This window comes from Temnothorax longispinosus, chromosome 2 (assembly GCF_030848805.1).
Source record: "Temnothorax longispinosus isolate EJ_2023e chromosome 2, Tlon_JGU_v1, whole genome shotgun sequence".
In the NCBI taxonomy this organism is placed as follows: domain Eukaryota; kingdom Metazoa; phylum Arthropoda; class Insecta; order Hymenoptera; family Formicidae; genus Temnothorax; species Temnothorax longispinosus.
In genome coordinates, this window is record NC_092359.1 from 18,649,189 (window position 1) to 18,669,550 (window position 20,362).

The 20,362-nt window shown below is 38.1% G+C and overlaps 4 protein-coding genes and 1 long non-coding RNA gene across 9 annotated transcripts; 3 read left to right on the top strand and 2 right to left on the bottom strand.

The window, feature by feature from the left end:
- The first annotated feature begins 41 nt into the window (after positions 1-41).
- On the top strand, positions 42-12,518 carry LOC139808913 (tRNA (guanine(26)-N(2))-dimethyltransferase-like). The gene is given in 4 exon segments (XM_071771432.1): positions 42-261; positions 7,211-7,915; positions 8,103-8,764; positions 10,684-12,518. Coding segments are annotated over 3 exon segments (2,949 nt in total). The 5' UTR covers positions 42-261; the 3' UTR covers positions 12,266-12,518.
- On the bottom strand, positions 141-1,279 carry LOC139808914 (uncharacterized). The gene is made up of 2 exons (XR_011730973.1): positions 365-1,279; positions 141-295 (listed from the first exon to the last, which is right to left on the bottom strand). It is a non-coding gene; the product is annotated as an uncharacterized lncRNA (long non-coding RNA).
- LOC139808911 (uncharacterized) lies at positions 1,713-6,738 on the bottom strand. Of its 2 annotated transcripts, XM_071771429.1 has the most exons (5): positions 6,302-6,738; positions 5,750-5,977; positions 4,250-4,357; positions 3,961-4,098; positions 1,713-3,800 (listed from the first exon to the last, which is right to left on the bottom strand). In XM_071771429.1, exons 1-5 carry the CDS (start codon positions 6,378-6,380, stop codon positions 3,538-3,540), a joined length of 816 nt encoding a protein of 271 aa, XP_071627530.1. In that variant the 5' UTR covers positions 6,381-6,738; the 3' UTR covers positions 1,713-3,537. The 2 variants fall into 2 exon arrangements, with proteins under 2 accessions (XP_071627530.1, XP_071627531.1); XM_071771430.1 differs by lacking the exon at positions 6,302-6,738 and having other exon boundaries at positions 5,073-5,892.
- LOC139808906 (aldo-keto reductase 1B-like) lies at positions 11,248-15,789 on the top strand. Of its 2 annotated transcripts, none has more exons than XM_071771419.1 (6): positions 11,248-11,388; positions 13,939-14,106; positions 14,182-14,298; positions 14,538-14,945; positions 15,380-15,528; positions 15,604-15,789. In XM_071771419.1, the coding sequence occupies exons 1-6, from the start codon at positions 11,356-11,358 to the stop codon at positions 15,644-15,646; spliced, it is 918 nt and encodes a 305-aa protein (XP_071627520.1). In that variant the 5' UTR covers positions 11,248-11,355; the 3' UTR covers positions 15,647-15,789. The 2 variants fall into 2 exon arrangements, with proteins under 2 accessions (XP_071627520.1, XP_071627519.1); XM_071771418.1 differs by lacking the exon at positions 11,248-11,388 and adding an exon at positions 13,224-13,557.
- Positions 15,790-16,425: 636 nt separating this feature from the next.
- Positions 16,426-20,109, top strand: LOC139808909 (aldo-keto reductase 1B-like). Of its 3 annotated transcripts, none has more exons than XM_071771422.1 (8): positions 16,426-16,547; positions 17,455-17,610; positions 17,858-18,025; positions 18,191-18,307; positions 18,644-18,838; positions 19,052-19,249; positions 19,328-19,479; positions 19,898-20,109. In XM_071771422.1, the coding sequence occupies exons 2-8, from the start codon at positions 17,539-17,541 to the stop codon at positions 19,938-19,940; spliced, it is 945 nt and encodes a 314-aa protein (XP_071627523.1). In that variant the 5' UTR covers positions 16,426-16,547; positions 17,455-17,538; the 3' UTR covers positions 19,941-20,109. The 3 variants fall into 3 exon arrangements, with proteins under 3 accessions (XP_071627523.1, XP_071627524.1, XP_071627525.1); XM_071771423.1 differs by having other exon boundaries at positions 16,468-16,547; positions 17,348-17,610; XM_071771424.1 differs by lacking the exon at positions 16,426-16,547 and adding an exon at positions 16,577-16,859.
- The last annotated feature ends 253 nt before the right edge of the window (positions 20,110-20,362 follow it).

Consider the following 20,362-nt stretch of genomic DNA (forward strand, 5'->3'; position numbering starts at 1 on the left):
GTTTAGCTTCGCGGGCTCGATCCGTTTGTGAGTCGGTCATCTTCGCAAGTATCCGTCGATGACCGTACGCCGCCGAGCCGCCGAGCCGCCGAGGCCTCCGGAAAGTTTACCCGCGTACCGTACCGGTTACGCAGCTCGCGCGTGTAATAACGGAAATCACCCGCGTCGTCCTGCCAGCGTGTTTCCTGCGGCTTGTGCTCTAGGGCTGAGTAGGGCATTGACTTGCGGAGGTAACACCACCGTTCCGTGAAATCGATCGAGGTACGTACGCGCCCACGATGTGGTTAACGTCTCGCTGAAAGAAAAAAAAATACGCCTCGCCGTTGCATCAATACGACCGATCTCGCTGGCGTCGAAATCTTACTCTTTTTCTTTTTTTGTTCCCGGCGATTTAATCGTCTCCTCTACGGGGTTCGCGGGCTTGGCGGGTAATTAAACAGAGAGAGAGGAGGGGGAGGGGAATACGCGGTTTTCGCTCGCGATAACGTTATTTACGACTGTGTAGTCTGTGTACTACGTTTGGACATCGATATGATAAGTAGAGGCTGTTGAGAGCACTTTTGCTATCTACACTTTCTGCACTCGACGTGGGAGAGGTAGCTCGGGGATAGAGAAGGAGAGGAGAAAGGGAGATTCTGAGAAAGTGCAGAAGATGCGAACGCGATAAACGTGTTCTTTGATACTCGCGTGGAGGAGTTTCTTTTCGTCGGGAATCTTTTCGTTGGAAAGATGATAATGAGTATCGTCTTCTCGACGGTGAGACGAGCTATTGAGGGAGACGTTTTTCAAGGCTAGATCTGTTATAACTTTAGATCTGTCATATCGACGGAGTAAGCGCGCGGAATGTTTCGTAATAATTATTTGTTTGAATAAATTTATTGTAATTGCACAGATTTTTTTTCCCAAAAGTTTTTAACAAATTTTGAAGCTATAAACTTTTTTCACTTTATCAAATGAAAATTATCATCAATGATATTAATCACTTTATCAGTGATTAACTTTACGTGTTCGAGATTGAAATGTAAAAGATTGACTTTGATCCTCACACAGATCTTCAAGAGATTTTTTTAAATGAAATATTTATAATTTTACATATTTTTTATATTTATTTATACAATATGTATAATATTTGAATTACAAATATTAATATTTAAATTTATTTTAAAATAAATTCATTCAACTTTTAATTCAACTCAATTCAATTTTTAATGAAGATGTAAAAATAGCTATGTAAAACATAAGTTTATTATGATAACGTAGATCGTCACACAGATCTTTTCAAGGAAATTAAAAAAAATAAAATATTTTTAATTTACATATTTTTTGTATTTATTATACAATATCTATAGTATTTGAATTACAAATATTAATATTTAAATTTATTTTAAAATAAATTTATTCAACTTTTAATTCAACTTAATTCAATTTTTAATGAAGATATAAAAATAGCTATGTAAAACATGCACTTTATTAGTTTATTATGATAACGTAGATCATCACACAGATCTTTTCAAGGAAATTAAAAAAATATAATATTTTCAATTTACATATTTTTTGTATTTATTATACAATATTTATAGTATTTGAATTACAAATTTCAATAGCTGTAATATTTGAGAATTACAAGTATTAATATTTAAATTTAAATAAATTTATTTTAACTTTAAATTCAACTTAATTCAATTTTTCATAAGGATATAAAAATAGCCATGTAAAACATACACTTTATTGGTTTTTTACATAACGAAGCTGCGATTTTTTGCAAAGTTGTACTCGAGCAGGGTGGAAAGAGTATAAGTGTTAATTAAAATCTTAAAAACTGTGAGGTACGAACGGTTTTTTCAACCAACGCGATTCCTCACGGTGATTTTATTGCGCTCGATATTTTCGTCATAACAAACAACAAAGATCGCGTAAAAAAAATACGACGCTCGAGAGCGCGCGTCGTTAGGAAAATACGATGTCTCCCGCTAAAGCGCCGAGTGCACAAAGATTTTTAATTTTTAATGGACGAAATGCAGCTCGCGGTTCTTTCATGCGGGACAAGTACTGTGCACAACATTACACCGTCTAATCACTAGAAGCACAAGTAGCAAAAGCTTCTCTTTGCTGAAAAAAAGTTTACGCTGTATATATAGATTGAGGAGAGTAAAGCGCGATGTAGATTAATTTCTCGGAATATTGAAATCGTACAGATAAAATATATAAAGTAACAATTGTACGATTCTCGAGAGAGACATTCAACGGCTGCATCGTTTTTTTTTCTGAGAGAAATTACTTCGTCACACTTTACGCACCTCGTTCCTGTATACCACTAACATTTTTATTTTATGCAATTATAAACGTGCTTATTGTTCTAATCGTAAGGCGTTCGGATTACATTATAGGCAACTATATATCAGAAAATTGTTATACAAACAACTTGTTTTCGTTGTATAAAAAAGAGATGTTGATTGCGCAAAATGGCAATCAGAAATTAGTGTTGAATGCGGATGCTGTATGAAAAAAAGAGCGAGAATAATTATGATAAAAATATTACTAAAAGTAAAATTTTTAAAAGTCTGAAAGAAGGTGTACAAATTGATGAGCGAATACTTTATATATGAGTATAGCAATATTTACATGAATATATTGATAAAAACCGTACGGACGATTTTTAAAAACTATCTAATTCTAGTCTACAGCGCTCGTGGTGATATTATCTGCCATATTGCTTTGTAACATATTTGAGACTAATTCCTGAGTCGTTTGCTGTGCATCGGCGAGAATATCAGCCGAGAGAATCAGCAAGAACGTTACGTTTCGTCTTTTTTTATCAACATTTTTTAGATATGGATGGGTATATATTATAGGTTTATTCGTTTCATATCTCTTATTTTCTTAGCGGACTCGTTTAGTAAATTGCGGTAAATAAATAAAATGTTAAAATACAGAAGAATATCAATTAGCAAATTGGCATCCAGTGATTCTACGAAGCGTCGATCGATCAATTGTACGCTCTAATCAAATCTTTTTTTACTTCTTGATGAACTCACGTTCCTTCGATTGGAACAATGAATATTGATGCGAACGAGATAAATTATACGAAATAGGCACCTGGCGATGGTCGCCTTCGAGGTGGTCATTTCTGGACTCAACTTCCTCAAGAGTATCATCTACAGTCGCTCCAATTTGCGATCCTTTTCGAGGTTTCAGAAGCTTTCAATTCCTAGGCACGAAGAATATCCTAAATCTCGGATATTCATACTCTTGGAATCTAGCAAGTTCCTAGCGGGAGATTAAACACTCGAGATTTATTAAGTTGGTGCAAACAGTTTGTCGTATTTGCTAAGTGAAGTTAAAGACGAAATCACACCGTTTTTTAAGAAACGTTTGAAAATATGTCTCGTAGAGGATTAAAGCCCGACTTAATCGTGGAACAAATCTATTGCGCCAACTTGATACATCCATCAAAAAGAGTGTTACCCGAAAGGAACGCGGAGCATCGAAATGTCGTGACTCTCAGAAACGACCTTAGACCTCGAAGGCTTCCCACTGCTACGCTATCATGGCAGCGATCGGGCTGAAGCGCATGATTTTACTGAGGAGGATCCAGGCTACCGACGCGAGGGCACAGAGTGTGACTCCACCCCATCCCAGGTCCATGCTCCACGCGGTGGTGACTCGCCTGGCCTTGAGGATGCTGCGAAGAACGGGCATGCCGATCACGCCGTCCTCAGGCCCGTCCGTTATGGGTTTGGTCCCGCGGTCCTGGGCCCTCTTGAAGTGGATGATCGTGAGCGTGAATAGCGCGAATGTTGCTGAAATGAGAGACCAGCGATTCCTAGTTTATTCGTTGCTCAACACTTCGGTAGCTATGTCATATGTACATGACAGACCCATTTCTTTCTTCCGTCTTGGCAACATCGTACTTGAAATCTCGGTAGATCGCTAGTTTATATGATTAGTAGATAATTTTACCTGCAAGGAGGTACATCACTCCTGTCACGAGGACGGCCGATATCTGATGCCTGCACAGTCCGAAAAATCCTATAAGTGCAGCGCATCCTAAAATGATCAGGCACACCAGGGAGCACGAGATGCTTAGATTTTGCATTCCTGAAACAGAATATTGGAATGATTAACCAAACGAGATTTTTGATACATATAATTCATAGGAAATATCATGATTTATTTCATTGAAGAATAAAACAATTCGTTGTAGGATAAATTCAATGTTAAACTTAAATGTTATTTTCTATTTACTTACGATTTTGCCAAACTCCGCGCGTTTCCTCGTGTGCTTCACTCGGTGTCAAGTGATTGACGCATCTCTTTTGCGGGAAACCCACCTGACTTAACAGCTGTAACTCTTCCTCTAAAAGAACACGATTTGTCGATTTAATCTTTGCTTCTTGCCGTCCAAATTATAGATAAAATTATAAAAAAACTAGTTATTTTCAAAACGATCCAGAATCATCGCAGGGAAGCAATCCTTCTTTAATTTATATGCCACTAAGACATCCTTTGATTTGATAGATTTGTAGGAAACTTTAACACCTTGGTCGTGATATAAATGTCACGCGCGAAGGTAGTGCAGGCAGTGCTAGGCACTGCTTAGCGTGTTCAGACCCTATGAACGTAATTCCGGCAAAAATAACTAAGTGAGACAATTACGACCCCGAATTCTTCAAGTACTCTTCAAGGTTGCACCCGTTCGATTAAACGAAAAGGTATATATCGAGCACATCGTTACATCAGGCTACATTTCATTAGACACTTGGGGAGAGGCACTTTTCATATTAATCGTGTCTTTAAATATTGAGCACACATTTTTCAGTTCTACTATATTTTTCTTACAGATCTTTTGAAGCCAGTTTTAATTACATAGAACTTCGAGGAATTGTTACGTTTTTAAATTAAAGAATAATATTTAAAGACAAATTTAGTAATATCTTTAAAAAAAATGACGATGTTTTTCTTGGACAATTTTTTAATAATAAAAACCTTTAAAAAAATTGACGGTGTTTTTCGTGAAAATGCAATATTAATAAGTATCTTACGCTGGAATTAAAACTTAAAACAGATATTACCTCGTCTATATCGCACGTACACGTGACTATATTTAGATGCCACCTTGACTCTGGCCGGAGATATCGAACCGCCGAATCGCACGATTTAAGTACCAGAGTATCTATACGATTGCGTGACCGTGATCCCTGCTTTTTCCGTGGAATTGAGCAACACCATCCTATTAGACCTAAACCTCATTCGCATGCCGATTCATAAGACCGATAATGTTTCTATTGGCACGAGCGAGGAAATACGAAACGTTGATTGTGTATCCATATCTTAATAAGATCTGGATATTAAAGAGAACGGCATGATTTAATGTTGCATACATCCACGAACGACTGCGAATAATTTTTATCTACATAAAGAACATTTTTTTCGGTTTGCTTTTTTTCTTATCAATAATCTACTCTTATTATCATCGATTTCTGTGACAATAGCTTTCGAAGATAATTACAAAAAGATAATTACAAGTAATTATCGCGGTTTGAAATCGGCAAAACTGAAAACCACCCATAATGATAATTTGTACGTTGGAATAAGCCATGGAATAAGCTAAAAACATCTGGGGATATTCTGCGTTCACAATCGTGAATAATGTATTTAATGTATTTAAATCCTGAAGCGTGTATAACAACATATATATGTGCAGTCTTAGGTTTAAGTTTAACGTTATAAAAACTACGATCTCTTATACCTGATAATGAAACACACATAATCCAAATCCCGCCGTGCGTGGGAACTAGGAAGGACGAACTTTTGGCGACACGATGCTTATTTCGGTGATTAATGGAAGACTCGAGCCTTGCCACCTGACCGTTCAAGTACCACGTGAGGTTGACGTTCGCGCGGGTCAGATCTTCTTTGTCCCAGCTGATCTCTTCCCAGTGATCCGACATTATCGCGCTACATAAGAGCCCCGTGGCTGAGAAAAGAGGAAGACGAGTTATTGAGACGGTTATTGAGGTGCTCGTGTTCCTATCAAATCCCGGTTCACAATAAAGTTTTTTCTTTGAAAAGAAGGAGGCGGGAAAATTGGAAAATTTCTTCGGAACAATAATCGAAGTCAATTTAGAACTGTGTAATTTTGTTTTCAACTTTCCAATGAGACATATCTTCCGTATCAACTTCTTGAAAATGTACTTTGATAGAGAAACCTGCACATTGATTTTTATCTTTATACTTTTCACGGTTTGAGACGGAGACGTCAGTCTCTCTTCCGTGGAGAACGCGGCACCGGTCTCTTTACCTGCGACGGTCAGCACGAGGGTGACGAAGAGGAAGACGAGGCGCGAAGCGGGGCCCCGGGGCACGCGGGACGACTCCATCTGCTCTCGGACGGCGGCGCCCAGGGCGACGCCTCCAACGCGACGCTCGCGTCCCCCGACTCGTTACTGGCCGACAACCACCCTTAGAACTTGCTCTTTCTCGCCTTCTCTCCCCGGCATCCTCGCGATGCGGACGCCCTCCACCCTTCCACGTCGAAGCGCCACGACGAAATCGACCCACGCGGACAGCCACCCGGTCTCTCTCCTTCCCCACTCGCGGATGCTGCGGATGTCCACCTCATCGCCCACGCACCCCTTCTACGTTGTTCTACCGAAACGATTGCGTTGTACGATCAAAGCTCGCGTCGCGCTAAACGTTGTAGATTGAGATTTCTTTATAAGTTATCAAAGATCAAAGACTGTTTGACAATAATTAGATTCTTGGGTAAAATTAATTTTAATTTTAATTCACTACAATTAACGTTGTTTCTTCCGAAATAAGATCCTTGTTTACGTCTATATACATTCTCTTTGCCAATACTTAATATACCTGGTCCAAAAATATATAGTCCGATGTAAGCCTAATGCTGCACGTATATATGCATCTATCGGTCCCTTGAAGCCGACGTTATGTATATCAGGAAGTACGGAAACCTATTAAATTCAGTTCTTTTCTCGTAACGTTGGAAAGATCATGATACAGAAGAGATGTGACGCATAGTACAGATTTTCTGTTTATATATATTTCCTGTTCCAAGTAATCCTTTATCGTCGCTAATTGATCTTATCTTTCGATGTACCCTGCGTACGTTGACATTTCTCGCTTGTCATTTCTAAAATATATATGCAACATATACTACATGAAAACTTTCCCCGTCTTTGTTCCTTAGATGGCCGATGTATCGGAGGAAGTGCCGATCAAGGATGCCGCGACGGCAATCTCTCAGGGCAAACGTCACCTTCTGGTGCGCGATTATCATCTCGCAGTAGCAGTCCTAGCTCGTGCCTGCGAACTTCTCGCTCAGGAGCATGGAGAGACCGGCGACGAGATGGGCGAGCTCTACCTGCTTTATGGACGAGCACTTCTAGGTCTGGCACGCGAGGAGGCGGGGGTGTTGGGAGGTGGTGTGCCCGGATCCGAGGAAGTCAGCCAGGACGAGCAAGGTGAAGAAGAGGAGGAGGAAGAAAACGACGAGGGGACCACAACGGAAGGCAATCATACCACGGAAAGCCCTTGCACATCGAACGGCAAAGAGGATGATAAGCAAGAGATAACGGAGAAGGAAACGGAAAAAGAAACGGAGAAGGAAACGGAGAAGAAAACGGAGAAAGAGGGAGAAGATTCAAAGAATCTGAAGGACACAAAGGCTGAAAAAAATGAAAAGACAGAAGAGTCCGATAAAACGGCCGACAGCAAGGTCGAAGAAAAGAGCAAGCCGAGGGAAGAGATTCCTGGCTGTAGTCGAGATCTTGATCTGCACAATGGCGAAGCTTCTGGTAGCGGTATGAACAGAAAAGATGAAGATAAGGATGGAGAAGCAGATGAAGAGGACGTTGAGAAGGAAAATGACGAGGACGAAATCAACAATCTACAGGTGATGTACTTCGGCTAATTATAATGTTAGGAAATCTCATCCAGTTAAGTTATATCGAATTATACCTTTGCTTATTGTCGAATTGATTTATCCAATTTTAAATACAAATTTAATGTGATTCATTGATAACTGTACTTAAGTATTGAATTAATTGCAAATGATTCCAATGTCTAATTTCCGTTTCTAGATCGCTTGGGAAGTCTTGGAATTGGCGAAACTGGTGTTAGTAAAACGCGGACCACCGGGCTGGAAGTTTTTGGCTGAGGCCTACCGCCTTCTAGGCGAGGTCGCGATGGAAGGTAGCAACCACGAGAGCGCATTGATCGACTTCAAGGCCTGTTTGAATCTACTGGAGAAGTTGACTCCGCGTGACCATCGAGCGATCGCCGAGATCCATTATCAGCTCGGATTGGCGCACGCGATGGCGAACAACTTTGACATCAGTATCGAGCAATTCAACCAGGCGTCCGCACTGCTGGAAGCAAAGATCGTGCATCTGAAGACTTTGGAGGATAATCCACCTCAATCCGATGATCCCTTCTACACCGTCGAAGGGGAGATCAAGGAATTGCAGGAACTTCTTCCAGAGATTCAGGAAAAAATCGCGGACATCAAGGATCTGAAGAAAGAAGCTAATGTGCTCAAAGAGATTAAGGAGGAGAGATTGAACGGGTGCTCTAGTGAGGGTGAACCGAATGAGGCTTCTGGAAGTGGTAGTAGTACGTCCAAACCTGCCAGCGATATATCGCATCTGGTAAGGAAAAAGCGTAAAGCGGAGGACGAAGAGGAAACTCCTACTCTTTGCAAGAAACCGATGCAGGAAAAGGATGTGGCGTGAGAGAAGTGCGAGTATCTGATTTTCACGATAATTAGATTAATCTGAACTCTGATGAAACTAAGAAATGTTGATATTTTTCTCGATAATGTAGAAGAAGTATTTGCTGATGTATAAAAATTCAGTGTTTTCTACAGAAATGACAATCTGCCAGTCGGAGAATTCATTTTCAGTGTAGATCTCAATAGAAATGTCTTTAGATCGCCAGCAAAAAATGATATACATTCAGAACCCGCCATCTGAAATCGCCTTACAATATCATAAACTATGCAGAACCATTTTATAATAGCAGTTTGTCATGTATCATCAAAAATATTCGATATTTTTCTTGATAATGAAAAGTACTTACTGCTGTATAAAGCAATGTGTTCCGATGAAGATCGTCGATGAATCATTCTCAGCATTTTCAATCTAACGTCAGAATTTGTCGGAAGTTAATATCCACATTTGAAGTTTATACATATACCTGAAAACTTTTTACAATATATCATAAGTTAAATGGAATCATTTTTTGACTAGAGTGACAATTTACATCAGTAATATTTAAGAGGATGAATCTAATACTAATAGACTTTGAAAGAATAAATCTAATAATTCTTTTCTTATATTAAATAGACAGTTGACAGACATATACATAATCTATCAAACAAATTCTGTTGTATTGAATTCCCACAACTTGCCCAGTGTTAGAAAAACTTTATGAGTTTTATTTGAGTAAAAGTCGATGTAATTTAAGAATATACATGTGTGTGTGTATGTGTGTATTTGATTATAATATCCTACATGATTTTTGCGAGAGAAAGACTGTTGTTGAGAATTAAAGCGATTTTTTTACTTTCTCTTTGGTTCTATAGAACGATAAGCCCTTAAAGGTTATTTCGATCTCTGATTTATACCCCAGCAAATACATTCGTACGTTAAACGAGACGAGAAACTTTTATATTCCGTTTTATTCAATGATAATCTGTTTTGCGGTCGGAGTTCTTGAGAATGATGTGTGCGTGCGAACATATTTTTTTTTTATTTGAAGACATCAGGGAAGCTATTGTGGAACTATTCGGATAGATTTCTAATTAGAACAATTGATCTGCTCTAGATATTTGGGCAATACTCAAAAACGATTAGGCAATCTTTCGGAAAATCGACTCTGAATGCGGTTCTGCGTCAGATTTCTTCACGCAAGAGAACATACCGCTAATCATCATCATAAACCAATTTTAAAAAGGGTCCAAACGGTAGCCCAAACAGAGGGAAATTAATTGTTTCCCCAAAACCAATGACATAGGCCCACAATAGATCCCAGAATAGGCTACGATGTATTTATTCTAGTTTAGCTGCATAGCGGCAGACACACACACATTAAGTACTGTTTTGAACTGTAGATATAAGAATTCAAATAGGAGTTATAAGTGATTGTTTGTGTACGAATATCACGTAAATAAATGTTGAAGCCTTTTTTTATCCGCCCGTACCTTTCTTTCAAGTCCCCATTTTCTCTCGGCGCGATACCGCGTGTAAATTTTTGATAAATAATGCCATGTGAACGTATGATTGACACACGATTCTTTTATCGACATTCGATAACGCACGTGTCTGGCTTACAGTTTCCTCTATCTGTCGAAAAAGCGTCGGCGCATATAAACCTCGTTATAATATAGGTTATCTCGTTATTGCGGAGATATATAACTTTTCGTCTTATTATTATAGGTATTTGGATAATTGAAGCAAGAAAACCTGCGAATACAGTACCGAGTACTTTCAAGTGTTGCAAGCTTTTAATATGACTGTATAAAAATAACGGTAAATTGGCTTACACAATTTTATATTACAATATTTACCTATATATTTTTATATATATTTATAATACCTCTTAATATACATTTGTATATTTAATGTATAATATGTCCGTACATTTTAGTGTTACGTATACAAGTATGGATAACGAGCAATGCGCGAAGAAGCCAAAACTTGAAGAGGTTCCCACTGTGAGCGAGGGAAAGGCGCAGATATTGGTTACGAATGAAAGAGTATTTTATAATCCAGTTCAAGAATTCAATAGGGACCTCAGTGTAGCGGTACTAGCGATATTTGCGAAGGACAGGTTCAACGAGGTGCTGCAAAAAACCAAGGAGAAAGATGCTAAAGTCGGTAAGCCGCACGATGCGGAAGGCCAGAAAGGAATCACTATATTGGAAGCTCTATCCGCGACTGGTTTGCGTAGCATACGTTACGCCAAGGAGGTAGAGGGTGTCCGGCAGATAGTTGCGAATGACATTTCCGCGAAGGCGGTGGACAGCATCAAGCGGAACGTTTTACACAACGGAGTTGAGAATTTGGTGACCCCGCATCATGAAGATGCGACGTTGCTGATGTATCAACGCAGGCGAAGTCGCTTCGACGCGGTCGACTTGGATCCCTACGGCTGTCCCTCGATGTATCTGGACGGCGCGGTGCAGTGCGTGTCCGACGGCGGCATACTTCTGGTCACCGCCACCGATATGGCTGTCCTGGCCGGCAACGTGCCGGAAACCTGTTACTACAAATACGGAGCGGTATCCTTGAAGTCGAAATCTTGCCATGAGATAGCGTTGAGGATATTACTGCAATGCGTCGCGTCCTACGCGGGACGCTACGGACGGTATGTAGTACCGTTGCTGTCTATAAGCGTCGACTTTTATATAAGAGTATTTGTCAAGGTCTTCACGAGCCACGACAAATGTAAAGAGAACTCGAGTAAGATAGGAATGCTCTATCAATGTAACGGATGCGAGAGCGTGAACCTTCAACCGTTGGTGACGAGGAGGGCGTCGAAAAATTACAAATTACCGAGCGCACCCGCGATAGACCAGCTGTGTAAGCATTGCCAGCACCGACAGCACATGGGAGGCCCGATATGGCTGGGTCCTCTGCACGATCGCGGATTCGTGTCGCGATTGTTGTGCAACCTGAACAGCATGGAGCTGGGTACGTTGAAGAGAATGGAGGGAGTTCTGACCGTGATACACGAGGAACTGGACATTCCTTTGTATTACAATCTAGATCGCTTGATGTCTATAGTTAAATGTCACGTTCCGCCGATGTTGATGTTCAGATCGGCGCTGTTAAACGCGGGCTACAAGGTGTCGTACTCGCACGCGAGTAAGATATCCATCAAAACGGACGCGCCAAACGATGTTGTATGGGACATCGTGCGCGCCTGGGAGAAGGAGCATCCCGTGAAGCGGGAGAAGCTGGCTGTGGACGGTCCAGCCTCGCGGATACTCAACGCATCGTCCACGACGGACATCTCGCTCGCTATGCATCCCCTCGCCAATCCGATTTCCCGGCAGAAGCATCTGTCTCGGTTCCAACAGAATCCCACTGTAAATTGGGGACCTGGGGTCCGTTCGAGGACCAGGGTCGATCTCGAAAATACGGCGGAAGATTCGAAGAAAGTGAGAAATCAAAATAAGAATAGTAAAAAGAAATCCGCTACGGTGGAACAGCGGATAGTACAACAGGAGAGTACCCCGTGATTTGTATGCTCGATATTTAATACCTTGAACAGTTGTCTTGAATTGACAGATTGAAGGTAGAAAAATCACACAGTGAACGACTTTTACAGAATTATTTGTATTGACAATCGGGGAAAAGTAATTTCTTGACAGAGAGATATATGCGAGTTACATCCTTGTATATTTGTACGTCACTGCATATTGTTATCTAAACTATAAGAAACTTTTGCATTGTTGCAAATAATTCGTTTTATAATAAAAATATTTTTTTTTTACAAATTCCGTCATTTCACTGTTACTTTACATTTATTGCAACATCCAAACCTTAGAAACGAAGAAGATTGCAAAGAGATATGTTTTTAATTCGTAATTATCGGCTCATTTGTAATTGAAATTTTTCAAGTTTCTTACATATAACCAAATGAGAATTTAAATCACCAGTGTATATTGAAAAAAACAGCGTAAGTGTCGTTTACTCGATCCAACTGGCCAAATTTATTTAAAAAACGCTACGTTTCGACCGTGATTTCGGTCCTTTTCAAGCGTAAGGATACAAATTATTTATTGGTTCAGCATAATGACCAAACTATGCCACATCTAAAAAATAATTTGTGCGTTGATATCCAAAGAATTTAAATATAAGTATGTATGTTGGAACGACATATTCGTTAGTCGTTCACTTGTCGAAGGACTCGTCAAAGCCGTAACACTGTTCGACTGATAATTATCGACAAAAAAGATCGACATTATCAGTAGAACAGTGTCACGGCTTTGACGAGTCCTTTTCGAAAAGTGAACGACTAACGAATATGTCCGTTCCAACATACATACTTATATTTTAATTCTATGGATATCAACGCACAAATTATTTTTTAGATGTGGCATAGTTTGGTCATTATGCTGAACTAATAAATAATTTGTATCCTTACGCTTGAAAAGGACCGAAATCACGGTCGAAACGTAGCGTTTTTTTTAAATAAATTTGGCCAGTTGGGTCGAGTAAACGACACTTACGCTGTTTCTTACATAAGTTTTTTTTACATAAATTTTGCTCTTGAAAAGTAAGGCGTACTAGTTTGTTAAGAGCTGTCAATTACGTACATAATTTGAACGATAACGATAACGTGACTTTAACACTCTTGCGTATTATGTTGGTATATATATTGTGTCGGCTATAACGGTTTACTCTTAGTATAGTACGTATCACTTCGAGATAAACGTTTAACATTTGATGAACTATGGCAGCGCCGACTACGGTTTTGAACAACGGTATAAAGATTCCCGTACTCGGTCTCGGCACCTGGCAGGCAGGCGTAAGTAAAATCTCATGATTGTTTCTCTCTCGAAGAAACTTAACTCTTTCGTTCAGATTTGTTCACCGACATCTGGGTATCCAACGAGAAAGAGCCAGACGATATCTTTCAATGTCATGTGATAACATAAAGTTCGTGATCATTGACGGAACCGTACACGCAAACGACTTGTGTGCTTAAACAGCTTGCGACGGACCAAATTCTTGCAAAATTGAAAACTACTACCCGAAAATTAAAAAATTGATCTCTCAGCTTAAACTTTTAAAAATATTTTATTACCCTAGCTTTAGATGCTTTCTTCTTCCATTTGCCGAAATAAAGAAATCTTTTGAGCACACAGCATCTTGAAATTCTAATTTACTTAATTTAATCTCGTCTTAGGATGATCCGAAGGTCGTCGAGCAAGCAGTACATGACGCTGTTGACGCTGGATATCGACATTTCGATTGCGCTTACATATATCAGAATGAAAAGGAAATCGGCAAGGTATTACGCGAGAAGATCGCGAAAGGGATCGTGAAGAGGGAGGATCTGTTCATCACTACCAAAGTATACATTCGCGTTGTCCTATCGTCTGAATCCCGATAGTATTAATAAAATTAATAAAATCTATTATATTTTCAGTTGTGGAACACGTTCCATAAACGAGAAAACGTGGTGCCGGCTTGCCGAAGATCCGTGAAGAACTTTGGCCTCGACTACGTGGACCTGTACCTGATACACTGGCCCATATCTTATGCGGTAAAATTCAGCGTTCGAACGCGTCTCGATGACTTTCAGAAGATGTTAGGTCACGACATAATCATAAATCTTTAGATAAGAATCAACGTTATCGTAGCGTCGTTATTGACACGTTTATAACGCGAAAGAAGAAAAAAAATAAATATCGCGATTTTATTTTGTAAGTGCGTTTCGCGTTACGGTGAAAATAAAAATCGCGAGCATCGCCGTTCCTGCTTACGTCGCGATTATTATTTTAGGAAGATGCCGACGGAATAATACCGATGGACAAAGACGGCAAGCTGATGTTTGCATACGAAGATTTCCGTGACACGTGGCGCGGCATGGAGGAGTGCGTGAGATTGGGCTTAACGAGGAGTATTGGCCTAAGCAATTTCAACTCCGAGCAAATCGATCGCGTGTTATCGATCGCCCAAATAAAGCCGGTAATGAATCAGGTGGAATGCCATCCGAATCTGAATCAGAGGAAATTGAGGGACTTTTGTGCGAGCCGTGACATAGCTGTGACAGCTTACAGCCCATTCGGTTCGCCTAATTGGCCTTGGGCTAAACCCGGTGATCCGAAAATCGTCCTCGAGACACCGGAAATTGTAAATATCGGGGCCAAGTACGGCAAAACTCCCGGGCAAGTTATTCTGAGATACTTGGTAAGGCGTATTATTAATTAATTAGTCGCTGTACGCGACTACTGGATGTCTCTTTAACGGCATGATCCTTGGCCGACTTAAAGACGAGCTTTCCTTATTAAAAGTATCAAAGTATCTATAATTTTTTATTTATAAGCGATTGAAAAAGAAAAGGTTGCGAACTAAATTCTGAAAAGCCAAATGAATGGTAAAACGGCTGTTCTCCAATTGATTTCAGGTAAATTTTACTTAAAAAAATAATAATTAGAAGTGTGTAGTTGAAAAATATGTGCTGCGAAAAATTGGAAAGTTGCAATAACGACCTCTCTTTCTGATAAGGAAATATCGACTTTAAATTTAAATTGGCCAAAGGAAACTGCGATTAAAAGGATACTCGATAATTTTAAGACACTCTCCTAGATCGAATAATTCAGCAATAATTTCCTTATTAACAGGTTGACATTGGTACCATACCAATCCCAAAATCCGTTTCAAAGAAGCGTATCGAACAGAATATTGATATCTTTGATTTCAAGTTAACTCCGGAGGAAATTGCCACAATCGACAAGTTTGATTGCGGTGGACGTGTGGTGTATTTTGACGAGTACATTATATTATTTAAAAAAATTCCATTATATATAATAGATTTCGAACGATTAAAGAACCTTCTGTTTTTCAGATATAAAGAACACAAGGATTATCCTTTCCATTTGGAATTTTGATGGCGAACATCTGGCGAACTTCTGGTGCAATCCAGTCGTCGAGCACTATCGTACAATATCGATAATGTGCAATATATATGATGACATATATGCCTGCAGACTAAATCCCTCATTGCATTACAAAATAAATCCTATATTGCATATTCGCGCCGGATCGAAATTCAATCCTTGACTTCTTCATGCTCGACCACTTCTTGTCCTCAAGTAAATGAGATTACATAAACTGAATCCCTTCTATTTTTCCACTACTTTTCAATTGACTATACACATATGCAGAATGGAAATGACTGGCAATATTATGGATACACAGTGAGTGACGACGGCACATGAAATATTTTCATTCTGCACAAGCAACGTTACGCGCGAGTAGTGTAGTTAAAGAGGGAGTTAATAATAAAGGATTTGCACGGTCCTAATAATTAATGAATTACAGGAGTGCACTTCGACTGTATTTCAATATTCATTTCTAAACAATACTGCATATGGTTTAATACACATTTCGTAAATGTACCGTAATAATTTCTTGTTATTTAAACACACTAGGTAAATATAAGATACACGTTATCTCAAATCTCACAGTGCAAAAAATATATCTTTAGTATCGTGAAATTATCTAATCTAAAGTTAAATATTACATGTCTCAGCAAATGATCAGAGATCTAAATAATGACAAGTAATGCCGTTATCGCATTTCTCGCTTTGGTAAGCGCGATCGATTTTTCTTTTTCATTTACAATCAATTAAAAATGTACACGTAAGAAGGAGATGAAACTGTAGACCGAATTATATAATGTCTAACGAATAAATAACACGCGAACAGAGCAGAAACGGTCACTGCGACGTATGTACGTAGAGCGTGTGGGATCATAGTCGAAAGTGAACGCTAATTAATATCGTGCTGGTAAATGGAATTTCTGATGTTGTGTTATACGCGCGTGAGATCCGTGAGATGGATTTTCTGAGTTCTAGACAGCTCAAAATACATATATTTTCGCAATAACTCCCGATTTTAGAAAAAGTCGACGAATTCATTGTAGAGATACTTTTCATGAAGTCGTGGAAATTATATATTAATTTATACCAATCTTATATAATTATCTTTTTTTTTACCGATAAAAGGCAATCAGAGTATCGCGAACTAAATCCGAACAATAGATTTCAACAGACAACAATATCTTACAATCTTTCGAATTGGATATTATTGTGATGTGCCGTATGTATTTATATACGATTATCATTTTTCAATCATTTTTTCATCGATGGGGGTTCTTTGAGACACACAATTATAAAACTATACATTGATTTATATTAATTTATATTAATTTAAATTTTTTTATATTTATATATTAATTAAAAAAATGTGGTATGATGTTTCTCAGCTTCGAATTTGAGCAATTTCTGGTCAGCAGTTTTATGATGCTAGCTGAAAACGTACACATACATATTTTATTGATTTTCTATCTCCCTCCATCTCTCTCTCTCTCTCTCTCTCTCTCTCACACACACACACACACACACACAAAGATATTACTATAATACTATATGTATATACGCGAGACGCTACTCCTACTGTAATTTCTCGGTGTTTCCATGTGTTACATATGTGCGTTCAGTTGCTATTTATTCGACGACCCTATATACTGGTGATAGAAAACTTCCGAAATAGAAAAGAATCAGTTTACTCAATGCTTTTATTTTCAGCGATAATAAATCTCGCAACACACACATATCGTACACGTATTGCGTGGTCTATCGATCGTCGTGACGACGTTACCCGGATTCTGTAATAAACAAGAGATCTGTTGCAGAGAGCTGGTCGCTTCTTCTGACGGCCTTGTCATATACTGCCATATACCCTTCCTGTTGTTTGCACCTATCTATCTGCGATAACAATGGCTAATATCCCGACAATTACATTTTCGAATGGACACAAAATGCCGATGTTGGGCCTCGGAACTTACAAGGTAAGTACGTGTCATGTTTCATAACATGCGATAGAAGTGTACATATATACATATATGTATGAGTTACGTCATCATCCATCATCATGGATTGCGCTATTCGCGTGTTTCGTTTGAATCTGCATCAATCCTACTTATAACATAAACGACAATTGTTATTTAATATTTTTACCAGGGGTTTTATTTTTGTTCGCCAAACTCGCTTTACTGAATTATATTTTCCTCTTTTTTATTTTTGGAAACAAAACAGTCTCAGACGGGAAATGTGAAAAAAGCTGTTAAAGAGGCAATTGATCTCGGATATCGTCATATTGACACAGCTTTCGTTTATAACAATGAGAAAGAGATTGGGGAAGCAATCCGTGAAAAAATCAAAGAAGGTAGCGTAACCAGGGAAGACCTGTTTATTACCACAAAGGTGAGATCAATAAATGGTTACGTATAAAAATGTATCTAAAATTTTTAACATTTTAGTCACGTATTAAATTCTAAATAATTAATCCTTTATAAGAGACTTAATAAGCGCACAAATTTAAATTGAACATTCTGCCTCGTTTTAATTGTATTATTTGTTCCTTCGTAGCTATGGAACAATGCTCACAAAGAGGAACTTGTTGTCCCGGCCTGCAAACAATCATTGGCAAATCTCGGTTTAGAGTATGTGGATCTCTATTTAATTCATTGGCCATTCGCTTTCAAGGTAAGCATTAACATCAATATAAAACTGAGATTTTGTTTTCCATGGCTATACAAGCAATTCAAGAAATTGCACAGCAACGGTTTGACGGTTTCGAGATACATGTAACTGCACAGCGTTATCTAATAATAAAGATAAAAATTTTTTATAAAAGGAATTAAGGAAAAAAGCTGTTAATCTATATAAAATGGAGTATGCTGTTATCGACGATATGTATAGTCGATTCTCAGTCATGTTGAGAATATGATTATTAACAGTAAATTCTTATTCGCGAAGGAACGACTATGAACGTCCTATGATTTTTCAATTCACAATATTTATCTGGATAATGTCTTCTAGGAGGGTAATGATTTGATGCCTCAAGACGCTACTGGAAATCTTGCCGAATCGGATGTCGATTACTTGGAAACGTGGAGAGGAATGGAAGAGTGCGTTCGCCAAGGCTTAACTCGCAGCATTGGAATCAGCAACTTCAATTCCGAGCAAATTACCCGTTTACTTAAATCGGCCAAAATCGCACCAGTTAATAATCAAGTATGTGGTACCATCTAAATCCACAATTGTCGTATTTTCGATCACTTTTGCAATTTTGAGAAAATTAATTTATATTTTTTTGATGAATCAGTATTCTTGTATATTTTTATAAAGTTTAAAAACTCTATACTAATAGATATGACGATATGACCCATATTATATTAATGCATCAAAAAATTAATGACTTATTAATGTCAATAAATTCTGTTGTAGATTGAAATTAATATAAACGTAAACCAGGAAAAATTAGTGGACTTTTGCAAGAAACACAATATCACGGTAACCGCTTACTCTCCCTTGGGACAACCTGGAAATTCAAAGGACATCGACAACAAATTAGATAGTCCCTTAATATTGCAACTTGCAAAAAAATACAAGAAGACGCCGGCGCAAATAGCACTTCGATATGCCGTATGTAACAAAATAAGAATTAACAACTGTTTTTTTTTAATTAAGAGAGATGTATACAGTCGTACTTTACTTTCCTAGTATCAACACGGAGCTGCGCCGATACCTAAGTCTGTAACCACAAGTCGAATTAAGGAAAACATGGAAATTTTTGATTTCACGTTAACATCCGATGAGATGAACGCTATCCGTAAACTCAGCACTGGAAAGAGGGTAGGACGAGGTTTCGACGTGTAAGTATTAGAACATGCAAGATATTTTACGTTTCATAATGTCTTCGTCTATGTATGAATATTTTAGAACTTCAAGATCTTTAAAAATTTTATTAATTTTTATTCTTTAATAGAGCGTGTTAAATTTTGATTTTAAACGGTCTTTACTTTGTGTCAGAATTCTGTATACAATTTTATGTGCCGTATAATGTAAACTATTTGAAAAGAATCGAGATACACATTTAGATAAATATATTAAAATACGCACATACATTAAAATATCTGACGCAAATTATAGATTATTTAAAGTGGGCTATGATGAACAATAAGTATTAAAGATTGGAATTACGACGCATTATAAGCTATTTGCATATTATAATACATACATTATAAATTGTTTATATTTTCTTCTAACAATTTTTTTGTTTCTGTGTTGCAGTGCGAAACATTTCAAATACTATCCTTTCAACATTCCGTTTTAAACGAAATTGATATGGTAAAGAGAGAGGAAGAAAGAAAAAGAAAAGATAAATTATAAACATATACATATAAATGAATAATACAAAAAGAGTTTTATATAAGAACAAATCGTATGCATATAAACATATTTTAATATATTTTAATATATTTTAATATATTTTGTTATTTAAAGCAGTGCTTTTTATCAAAATTCAATCTTGACTTCTTCATGCTCGACCACTCCTTGTCCTCAAGTAAATGAAATTCCATAAACTGAATCCCCTCTATTTTTCCACTACTTTTCAATTGACTACACGCACATATGCAGAATGGAAATGACTGGCAATATATTATGGACACACACGAGTGACGACGGCACGTGAAGCATTTTCATTCTGCACAAGCAACATTACGCGCGCGAGTAGTAGTTAAAGAGGGAGTTAAT